Source organism: Lynx rufus, unplaced genomic scaffold (genome assembly GCF_022079265.1).
Source record: "Lynx rufus isolate CCGP_SWC_20201006 ecotype Redwood Valley unplaced genomic scaffold, mLynRuf1.p SCAF_13, whole genome shotgun sequence".
Lineage (NCBI taxonomy): Eukaryota > Metazoa > Chordata > Mammalia > Carnivora > Felidae > Lynx > Lynx rufus.
This window is the reverse complement of record NW_025814827.1, coordinates 15,823,334-15,835,502: the sequence shown is the minus strand read 5'-3', so window position 1 is coordinate 15,835,502 and position 12,169 is coordinate 15,823,334. Positions and strand designations below refer to the sequence as shown.

At 43.2% G+C, this 12,169-nt stretch overlaps 1 protein-coding gene across 1 annotated transcript in view; it reads right to left on the bottom strand.

The window, feature by feature from the left end:
* The window catches only part of ANXA2 (annexin A2), a 43,064-nt gene that overhangs the window by 20,306 nt on the left and 10,589 nt on the right, over positions 1 to 12,169 (bottom strand). Inside the window, exons 2-3 of the mRNA XM_047075030.1 lie at positions 11,573 to 11,631; positions 8,577 to 8,676 (exon numbers count right to left, since the gene is read on the bottom strand). Of these exons, the coding sequence (XP_046930986.1) occupies positions 8,577 to 8,676; positions 11,573 to 11,620 (148 nt within the window). The 5' untranslated portion in view covers positions 11,621 to 11,631. The remainder of the gene's footprint in view (positions 1 to 8,576; positions 8,677 to 11,572; positions 11,632 to 12,169) is intronic.

The following is a 12,169-nucleotide window of genomic DNA, read 5'->3' as shown; positions in this document are numbered from 1 at the left end:
TTATCTAGATGCGGGAAAAACCATGCCTCAGCTTAGATTACTGGAGATATGCGTATCAAACCTCAGAAGAAATCACCTTTGCAACATGAAGGTCAGCGGCAGGCCACAGAGAAAGGAGAGGGCCACAGATCCATGGGTGTGGACATATTTTTTTTTTATTATAATAATATCAGCCACTCACTGAATACCTACCATGTGCCAAGCATGTTCCTAAGTACTTCGCACAATTCTACCATGTACTTTTCACCACATCCCTAAGAGGTGGATGTTATTGCGCATCTTACCGATGTGGAAACAAATGCTCATGCAAGGCAAGGACATGCCCAAGGTCACACAAGCAAGTCGCCTGCAGAGTTGGAATTCAAACCAGGATTAAAGACCCAGGCTCACCGTATCGGGCTATCCTGCCTCCTGTTATAGAAAATTATCCAAAATTTAATAAGATCAGAGGAAGAGAGCACGTCCTCCCAGTGTGGCTAACAGGGCCTTCCAAGGCGCTTCTCCATGGCATGCTCACACTCAACCTGCTAGTTACTACTGTAGGGCACAGGCTCCATGGGGTTACACGTTAACTTGGGAGATTATGGTCCAAAGGTTAGGGCTTCAGTGCCCTGTAGGACATTAAAGGTCTTGTATCCAGCCCAGCAATCCTTATCCCTACACTCTTTTCTCAATGCCTATAAACGTTTACCCAGTCTTTCAAACGTCTCTTTGAACTAGTCTTATCTCCTTTGAGTTAAATAAATATTTGGCATATGTTCATCCCAAAGCTATATGAGTCATGTTGGTACCTTTTTGAAATTACACTTCAATACTTCTTCATATCACACTCCTCCATCTAGCTCCTAAAAAGATATGGGACAGTATTGTATCTATATGTCTATAGCACTGGACTTAACTATTTAGTACATACAAATGTACACACATTTAATAATCTGTAGACAATGATTTGCCACCCACTAACAGTGCATGGCCACTGAAGAGATATCCCAACTGAGGTTTTTTCAAAAGAAAGAGCTAAAGACTCTCTCTTCCAGATAGCCATTACTAACTTGGGGAGAGAAGGGCAGCCCCTTCCCAACAGGGCTAATATGCCAAGTCATCTGTCTCCTGAAAGTGACTTCAGGGACAGAGAAGCACACACACATGTATGTACACACACACACACACACACACACACACACACACAGTTGCCCAAAAGTATCCTTCCCACCATCAGCCACAGTGTTGCCTGGCCCAGAATTCCTGCTCTCGGAGGCACCCCGTGGGATCACTCAGCAAACGTGAGCACTCGGTGTCCAGAGGGTCCCGCCAGGAACTGGACATTCAAGTGGACAACAAAGACAAAAAGGGAGATATCTAGATCAGTGGCAGTGACATATGCTTTGGAAATTATGTGGGGCTCAGAACTGTACTATCTGGGGCATGTTAGTTATCTCCCTGGCCTCGGTTTCTTACTCTGTAAAACAGATCATGAGAACATTTACTGGGATGCAAAAAGAAAGGACAGGCTGAGTTAAAGACTGGGAACATGTCTACTACCTTCTCCACTCAGCTTCTGTCACAGGCCTGGCTCTTGTCTGCATTCGGTTTTGAGTCGATGACAATAAGGGCAAAGGGAGGACAGGGAACACTTTTGCCGTTAGCACTCATTACATTCGTTTTCATGATAACCTGTGGCAGCTGCCTGAGAGAGGAGAAAGAAAACAAGTACAGGGTGGAAGGTGGATGGGGAACCCCGGCGCCTCTCCCAACACTGGCACCGACAGGGAATGGTTCTGACTCAAGCAAAGTGTGGTTTAGCTAAGCGCCTAAGAAGAAGGTTTGGCCCCAAAATCAATTTTCTTCTATTTCCATTCTGCTCTGGTCTCACCTCTGAGGAGTCCCTTAGAAAGTATGTCCGTGCCATCCATTGGTAATCCCAGTGTGCATACACTTCAACAATCTAGAACCCTGTCTGCCTTCCATGCATAGTTACATTTCTGAAATACTCTACAGGACCAGCAGGAAAACACAAAGTAGGCCACCATTCCAAATTCAAGCCAAATCAAAATGTAAATGAAGGACGACCTGTCAAGTGCGAGCACCATCTTGTATCCTGCTACTCTATTAGCCTCAGGAGAGAAAATTTTAAAATCTGAACAGATGCACGAGGAACCAGCATACCCACCCTTAACTTGACTGATAGTGAAGAAGTCACTATTTACTGTCTTAGCATTGCTAACACCAAAAAAATCTGGTTCCTTCCATTGTCCCTAGGTAGAACTGATATTTGGATTTCCTCAGGGGAAAAAAGTAAATTTTTACAAAAAAAAAAAGAAAAGAGCTGAGAGGCAGGCAATCAAAGCTAATGCCTATGGTTAGACAGGCACCAGGGACTCCTGCACCCGTGTTTTGCAGACTTCTTGGCTCAGATTTGGCATCTATACACCCATGTAGACAAAGATCATTTTGAAGAAAATCACAAAATCTGTGCTCAGAGTAAAGGTGGCCATGACTCAGCACTGGCGCCTCTTTGTTCCCAGTGCTGCTGTAAGATGAGAACTCAGCCGAAAGTAAACTTGATCACAAAGGGAAAAGTCCTCAGTGAAGGGAAGGTTCCCTTCCTCCTGTTTCCTCACAGGAGGGTGGGAAGGCCCTGGGCTGCATGGGTCACAAAGACCTTCCTCACGAGTACACTCTCCCTCAGGCTTAAGGGTTCTTGTGGGTTTGGGCCCTCACCTCCCACTCCCCTCTTAAGAGAGAAGCCACCTTTCACAGCCAGTCTGCCTCCTGGCATCTTCGAGAGACTATATTCCTAACTGCTGTCTCAGCTGGACGAATATCCCTCCAGGTGTGCAGGTGAACCAAAAATACACGTCCCGGCCTGCTTTCCACTGGCATGGAATGTTAGTACTTTGGGCCATGCTGGAAAACATGGTTCCTTTTCAAAAATATAAGAGAAAAATAAGTGCAAAAACTTGCTGCAGTTATGCTTCTCTATACTTGTGCTTAGGAGAAGGGGGAAAAATCACCCGCTTTTGCATCCCTTCCGGAGAACACAAATACTGCTAAAATCAAAACTGGCAATAATAACAGGGCAACTCATTTCCCTCCCCTTCTAGAGAGAGAGAGAGACCGAAGCTGTAGCCGTCTCTTGGCACTTACACTAACTCTGGGGTTGTGCTGCTTCTAATTACAATCTATTTTATGGAGTCTGGATTCGTCCTTTTCTAATTTAGCTGACTTTCCTTTCTAGTTATTTGGACCCATATGGTAAACCATTCACAGCTGTGTTGTACACTCTATAGTATATATTTAACCCAGGGCCAATCTAGACCAAGAGACTCCTACAGATTTAAGTCTCAGAAACCTCTTGTTAATTAACCAATATTACTACTTTTGCACAGCCTTATTCAGTTTCTAACTAGACGTAAATTAAGGTAAGTAATTGCATAGTCTACCTCAAGCCAGAGTATACACAAAACAATCATGCATTTGGTTTAGGTGACATACTCAAGAGATACTAAGATCCCTTCAAACTAAAAACAAGGCAGACTCACGAGCGTGAGCTAAATTCATTTTGTGAAAACAGATCAAAGCTCACTAGGGAACTGTTATCCTTCCTGGATACTGTCCAGATTCTGGAATTGTCCTCTGCTGCCTCATCTCGCTCCCTGCTCTGCACTCACCTGTGTGTGGTCTGGGATCTGTGCACATTTGACTACACTTTAAATATAGGTTAAATATTTACCTTCTCATACAGTCTCAGGGGCCATGTTAAATCAGATTAAATAAGTTTAATGAAATAAAGTCCTTGCCTTCAAGGAACTCACATTCTGGTCGGAGAGACAAATCCATACATAAATAGCTACAACACAGTATGACAAGAGCTGTAAATGACTTACATGAAGTATCTAAGACAAAGACCAAGGAATAATTGATTCTGCCTCCTCCTCAGAGAAAACTTGGAGAAGAAGCTGTGTACGGGCTCATGCTGAGAGGTGAGTGGGAGCTGCTTAGGGATAGAAGTGGGCTAACACTCCCACTAGATGGGGACTGCACACTCCCATCAGAGTAAAGGCTCTGAACAGCCTGGAGAAGCAGCTAGAAAGAGAATCTGCAATGGATGAGGCAAGGTGACCCATTAAGAGGACAGATGCCGTAACAGGCCAGGTGAGAGAGGATATGACTGAGGGGAAGGAAGGCTAATAACTGCTTCTGGTCCTCACGACTAGTCCAGACAGTAGTAGCAGCCCACTGTTCTCACCCAGTCCTGCCCCTCCCTCAAATTCCTCCAACTTCAGGCCTGTTCCCGTTTACCATCTTTTTTTTTTTTTAATGTTTATTTTTGAGAGAGAGAGAGAGAGAGCACAAGAAGGAAAGGGACAGAGAGAGGGAAACAGGATCTGAAGCCAGCTCCACACTGCCAGCAGAGAGAGTGATGCAGGGCTTGAATCCATGAACTGCGAGATCATGACCTGAGCTAAAGTGGGAAGCTTAACCAACTGAGCCACCCAGGCACCTCTGCCATCCTTTGTTCAACAGCAGCTGCAGAAGCCTCCCCCCACAGGTGACTTGCTCCCAGCTCTCCTTCCTGAGAGTACCTGCACTAAAGGGAAGTCTGTGGTCAGTCAGAGGGAGCAGAACACGCCCAGTGAGCTCGGTACGTGGCACACACTTGCACATGTGTGCACATACACTGAGGTGACCTGATCTAGGAGGGGAGGCCCAGAGAGTCATCTTGTCATGGTCCTTTGCCCTTTGTTTAGGTCAGCATTTGAGGTTTACCCTTTGTTTCCATTGATGTCAAGGAAACAGCAATTATGGAACATGGTGTCCTCCCGATAAAGGGTTTGAGGTGGGAGTGAGGTTAAGGTGTGGCACGAGCTTCTTAATTACACTTAAGGTAGAAGGTATTTTAAATGGGAAGCGCAACTATTAATTAGCTCACTTTTTAAAAGTAGTGTTGGTTATCTACAAATATCAAGAGGAAGGAGAAAGGAACAAAGGGATGTTACTTTCCCAACTACTGACTTCGTTTGTTTGTAATTAAATGTATTGCCTTCCATGTATGAAGATGATGTGTGCCACCATAGCAAATTTGGAGAATACGCAATGTGCTGAAAGTGCAATAGAGGAAAAGAATCAATTATACAACTGACACCTTTAAGGTGAATGTATGTTAAAATGGGCATTCCAGGGGCTCCTGGGTGGCTCAGTTGGCTGAGCGTTTGACTTTGGCTCAGATCATGATCTCACGGTTGGTGAGTTTGAGCCCCGCGTCAGGCTCTGTGCTGACAGCTCGGAGCCTGGAGCCGCTTCGGATTCTGTGTCTCCCTCTTTCTTTGCCCCTCCCCTGCTCACGGGCGCACGCTCTCTCAAAAATAAGTAAACATTAAAAAAAAATTAAAATGAGCATTCTAAAATGTTGGTGATGGTTGCAAAACTCGGTGAATACACTAAGAAACTGAATTGCACATTTAATATAGGTGAATTGTATGTATGTGAACTGTATCTCTGTAAAAATTGCTCATAAATCTCATTTTTCACATTTCTGTGACATTCTACGGATATTCTATGTAACACAGAAGGAGTTACCACAACTTACTAAGTCATTCTCCAACTAGAAGAGACCCGGGCTTTTCACCACCATAACTAATGCTGATATTAACATCTTTGGTACACTGAGCTCTACATGAATATCACTTTCTTTCTTCTCAATAGTTTCCTGGGTTTAAGGTTCCCAAACATACTGACAATCCACAAATTATTTTAAGGGGCCAAGAGAACTAACACAAGAAAATTCAGTTACTCGGTAAAATTACTAGGTACCAAAAGTAAATAATTAAGTGGTCCTAAGTGGAATCACTAGGCATTAAGTCCGGAAGAGAAGAAGACAGGGGATCTGAACCTGGACCACAAATATGACAGGTATCCGATATCGATAGAATCCCAACTACAAAATGTTCTTCACGTCTGAAAATAACTTATGGCAAAGAAAAAAAGTCCAATCCTTGCAGGTGGGTGGCACGAGATCAGGGTGTTTAAGAACACAGGCCTGGGGCTGAACAAAGCTGTTCAAACCCCAGTCTGAACCAACGCCAAGAGACCTGAAACATGTTAACCCTAAATTGTGTCACCCATAAATCCGAGAGGATACAACACTATGTCAGGATCAATTTGAAGTTCACCTAAGAAGAACATTCCCTAAAGTGCTTGGTGCAATGCCTTCCCATAATCAGCGCTCAATAAATAGTGGCAACCATATTAGTGATGTCAGCTGCTTTTGACCAAACTGGAATGCAGGAATCCAATTCTTAGCCCTCCAGACGTTTCTGTTTAGAAACTACAGTATTTTCCTACTAACTCAGAAAGGGCCTGAAGGTATTTTTATTACCATGGGAGTTTCAGCTGTTACCAGAGTTCATTTGCACAATCTTTACATTCCAGTGTGCTTAGAAGCTTTCTCATGCAGGGATGAAAGCAGCCTTTGTCTCAAGCTTGTAAAAGGCACCATCTTTGTCAGATGAGTTAACTGTTAGGTGAGTGGAGTGTGTTTCTACAGTGGCCTGTCAAGAACACCCAGGAATGTAGGCACACCCAAATAGGGAGATAAGGTGAGTGTTAGGACAGTGGATCCTGTGTGTTAAGGTAACATGTTTTGCACATTTTGAGCACTGTCTCTATGGCAGGCCCCACTCATACCTCACAACAACTGGAGGAGAAGAAAAAAAACCCAAAACTGTGTGAAGTGTAACTCTGATTAGCTCTACTTTATAGGAGGAAACTGAAGCTTAAGGAAGTCAAGTGTTTTTCCGGAGTCAGAGAGCTAGTGAATTAGTGGCAGAGCCAAGGTGGTAAGTGAGCCACAATGGCACATGCACTCACCCACTACACACTTCAGCTCCAGCAAAGAGAAAGGTCTGTGGTGAGATTAGCCCTGCAAGTTTTTTTTAACTGTTTATTTATTCATTTTGAGAGAGACCACTGGAGTGCATGCATGCCCACGCACATGCGCAGGGGAGGGGCAGAGAGAGAGAATCCCAAGCAGGCTCCGTGCTCAGTGGGGAGCCAGACGAGGGGCTCCATCTCACAAACCATGGGATCATGACCTCAGCTGAAATCAAGAGTCATACACTTAACCGACTGAGTCCCCCGGGAGCCCCAAGGCCTGAAAATTTTAGTCTCATTTTCTGATTAGTGACTTCCTGACTTCCCAACCCAGCCTTTGACAAGTATGGTCATTTAAAAGCATCAAGAAAAGAAGACTCATATTAAAGGTCTAATTTGGATGCTTCTTTACTCTGCCTCCAGTTGTCCAGGCAGCCATTCTGGGAGGTTCCCAGTGTCCTCACACAACGTAAGGCTGCTTCAGGCAGATGGTGCAAATCCTTGTGTCCTGTTAGAGCTACAGGATGTAAAAGATTTTTCTCCTCTCCATCCTGTCTCTAGAAACAAAGTCACCAGTTTCTCAGAGGTTTTAGGAAAGATGACCATGTAATTTATCCCACAAAACAATTCTGAGAGTGACAAGGGGCACAATCAGTAAATAACGTAGACATAAATAAGCCAGGTCATATGATCATCCTCGTTTTAGGTTCCTAGGTAATCCTGTTTGAAGTTCCCAGTCTGTCAGTGACCTGAATGCAACTTGTACAAGAGTGTCCCTAAGTTAAAACACTCTACTGTGAAGAGAAAACCACTCATCAGCACAGGTAGGAACCAGCAACTGCTCTGGTTGCTGGGTCACATCCACATTTCAGTCTAGCCCCTCAGGGAAAGGAAGTGCTTTGTCCAAAAGGGGGAAGAATGCAGTGAATCACAAGCATCACCACACTAATCACAATGTTCCAGGGATTTGGGGGGTGGGGGGACCCCAAAGACACGTGCTTCATTAACATAAGCCAGAGTTGAAGAGAAAACAGCACGATGACCTGAACAAGTTCTTGCTCAGCTCCGCCCAATTAAATGCTTTATCTGATGTATTTCTAAGGGAAGCTCATATGCCCCCAGCCCTCTCTTACTCATCCTAGAACTTGAGGAAACACTCATTCTGACAGCTTTTCTAATTCAAGCTCCAGGCAGAAGAAGGGGCGTAACTAATAGGGTTAAAAAAAAGGTCTGAATTTTTTGTTCATTAGATCAATCTAAAAGCAAAGCAGTAAAAATTTCCCAGCATTTTTCCAACAAATGTAACAAAATTCAAGGGGATCCAGGACACAAAAGGCTCTTTCGGATCACCATGACCAACCTCCTCCTTATAAAGGAGGCGCTGAGGCCTCCAAGTGAAGAGTTGAGCCCAAAACACACATGCAGGGGATCAGGCCTCATGGCTCTCAGCTTAGACCTATTCCCATGTTACTGGGCTACTTGCTTAAAATACTTTCTCATGTTTTAAGTCTTCTCTTCAAAGTGGGGAAGGAAGAGGGAGGGAGGGAAGGAGGGGTGGGGTGGAGTGGGGAAGGCATAGATCCACTCCATCAAGGCTCGATGACAATTTCAAATGGGCAGTATATGGAGATTTGAGGGAGAATGAAGAGACAACAAAAATGCCTCAATCAGAGCCTGACAAGAGAAAGACAAAAGTCACCTACCTTTGGTCTTGATGGCCGTTTCAATGTTCAGAGCATCACGCTCAGCATCAAAATTGGTGTATGCTTTGACCGACCCGTATGCGCTTGGGGGAGTGGAGTGCTGAGGTTGAAAGACAAACACACTCAAGTCATAAACATTTCAAGCCCTCCAGCTGAAACAGCCCTAAAATGGACTTTTTTCCATTGTTTCTTTAAACAATTCAAATCATTCGTAAACTAGGTAACTAGGGAAGTATCAATGTGCCCATCACACAGAGGATAAGAAACTTCATCATTTCTAATGAGAATTTGTCTTGAAAGGCTCAGCTACTTTAGAATACACCGTGTGTATTTCCACTTACCCTATTTCTGGTGCACACTCAAAAGCAGACAACCCAAAATTGGGCCTCCTGGCTCTCAGCTTAGGCCTATTCCCATGTTACTGGGCGTTTATCTGGTAAGGCTTTGGAAAGCATGAAACTAGGCCGGCAACAATGTGAAACAAGCTGAAAATGTGGTAATGCCTGAATGACAAGTGTGTTTAGCCAAGTTTTTGCTACAGGCATATGAATTTCCACTTGGCCTGTATCACTGGGCTCACAATTCTTTAAAATATAAATGTAAAATGCTGACCTGCTTATTTTAGACTATCAGATAAGTGAGGGAAGCCATGGCACTAAGGTGGTCAGGCCTCACAGCCCACAACCTCTTTCTGCTCACCAAGTTCCTGCTCCTCTCTCTCTCCATTCCCTCTCCTCTGCTATCTTTAACACTATGCCTTGAACCCTATGTCTACCACTCTTCTTATTATCGCCTTTTAAACAATACCCTCTCCCTTTTCCAATGATCTGATGGCCCCACTCCCACCCACCCCACCCCACCACCCCAGACTGAGGGAAGGACAGTAGAGTGCATCTACATCACTTCCTTCCAAAGCGTTAACTTCTCTCCTTCCTTGAGAGCTCTTGGAGCTTTCCTCCCTGCTACCTGGTCCCAAAGCAAAGGACAAGCAAAATAAGACGGACACTGGTTTATGCTGTCAGTGGAACCATCCACCTTCAACATCAAGACTAGTCCATCCCCACCACCTACCCCAAGTACATAATAGCCATCATGATGTGATGACTTTGCCTTGCTTCGGTTTCTGGGAAGAGTCCCAGACCGAGGTGCCCTGACTTACCTTTCCACCCACGGGCAACACATTATGAGGCATCCCAGCACCCATTTCACTTGGTTTTATTAGCAGTGAGGTTATACAGGTAAGTAACTATGATGCCATCCTCTCAAATATCTCCCAAGGCAAACCAGAAATCTAAGTTCAAGACTGGACAGAGTATTTCAAAATGTACTTGTGGTCATCTTGGCCAAATACTGAATCCATTTAATATTTAAAACTCTGAAACACAATGGATTCTTAAAGTATTCTCCATCTAATTTTCCTCAACACTCCCGTAAGATTATATCAATGGAAATGAAACATACATTCAGGAAAAGGTAAGGACAAAATGCTATTCTGAAGTAATATATTTATTATGGTGGCTACAAAATGTGTTTGGAAATCTAAGAAGAACATCTTAGATTATTAGATTATTATTATTATTAGATTATTAAAACATTATTAACAATAATCAATTATTTACATCAATTATTTCCAAAGGCAAGCAGTCTGGTCATTGAGCCATATCATATAAGGCTTTATTTCTCAGGTCCTATGTTGTCTTATTCCAAAAACAACAGTGAGTAGGGAAAAGTTATAAATAATTTATAAATTTTCTGGAAACAAAACTAAATGGATAGTTGAACCTATTACCTGTAAAATCCACTTGTTTGAAAATCAAATTATTGAGGAAAAGTGATTTTTTTTCTTCCTTCAAAATATGGGGGAAATTGGCCCCTGGGTGGCTCAGTCAGTTGAGCAGCCGACTTCGGCTCAGGTCATGATCTCTCAGTTTGCGGGTTCGAGGCCTGCATCAGGCTCTGTGCTGACAGCTCAGAGCCTGGAGCCTGCTACGGATTCTGTGTCTCCCTCTCTCTCTGCCCCTCCCCTGCTTGCGCTCTGTCTCTCTCTAAAATAAAAAAACATTAAAATATGGGGGAAATGTAGGACATTTTCTATTGCAAGCCCATCTCTCCACACAGAGAAATGCATCATACTAAAGGCTACACGAGAAGCCAACTTCTGAAATCTGATACTAAAAATAATCTAATGATCAGATCCATTAAGGAATAAATTATTTAGCTCTTGGACTTGTCTGGACCTCAACATGCAGCTTGTAAGTGTTGCCAACAACAGTGTGCACAAGTTCCAAGAGGAAAGGTTAAAAATATACACTATTGGGGCACATGGGTGCTCAGTCAGTTAAGCGTCCAACTCTTGGTTTTGGCTCAGGTCATGATCTCACGATTCGTGGGTTTGAGCCCCAGGCTGGGCTCTGTGCTGACGGCTCAGAGCATGGAGCCTGCTTTGGATTCTGTGTCTCAGTCTCTGCTGCTCTCCCCTCCCCTGCTCTCACTCTGTCTCTCTCTCTCTCAAAAATAAATAAACATTAAAAAATTAAAAAAAAAATAACAAACGTCTAAGTCCTTGTCTAGAACAACTTCCTGTACACTGTAAGAAGTCCAAAACACACAAGGATCATTTTCAAGATGGCTGTAGCTTATGACAGTCATTAATAAAATGCCAGGGCATGACATTAAAAGACATGTATCATCATAACAATTACTACCATAACCATGCTAAGTATATAGCAAGGTAAAACTCCAGCCACTCCAATGTCACTAGTGTATGTTCAATTTTAATGTGATGCCCAAAAAGTTTCCAGTGCCATAACATTTCTATCAAATTGAACTACTAGAACAGCAAAAGTAACGGGGAAGGAAAGGGGAACAAAGACGGGGAATGACTGTCTATATTTTGTCCTCATTTTCCCTAGATGCACAAGGAAAGAGAGTAGCACAGTTATCCAGAGAGATGTCCAATTTGCAAAAATTACACAAAGTGAAAATGATATACTTACATCACCCTCCAAGCTGAGCTTGCAGAGAATTTCGTGAACAGTAGACATTTTGAAAGAAGCTGGGGAAAAAAAGTACAACAAGAAAATATTTATGAAGAGGCTTTCCTTTCCCCTGAAGCGCAGTGATTCATTATACTAATCTCTATTTCTTGGACCATTTCATCTGAGGATATTAGAGTAATTTTTGCAAATAGATTCAATTCCTATCTTATGATTGGGCAAATTAAAGCTGGGAGATGGTATGCCTTAGATTTGGGATGGACTACAGAAGCACCCAGTCTTTCTCCTGTTCTGTGTAAACAGAACCTGGGGAGACTGATTTGTGAATATAAAAACATAATGCTCCCCAAGGCTAATGCAACGTGTTCAAACAGGATAAAACGGAGTCTTCCACTTTTCATAAAAAGTGGTAAGCTTGTCAAACCAGCCACTGCTTCTGTATTTCTCACCAGTAATTTAACCTATTGAAAAGGACCTGAAAACCATGAGTGTGGCCTGAAATCAATAGCTTTTGCACACTGGCCCATTCTGTCCATACTTATTACTATCCATAATTATTTTCTAACTCACTGATGTTTAGAAGATATTAAACTGTTT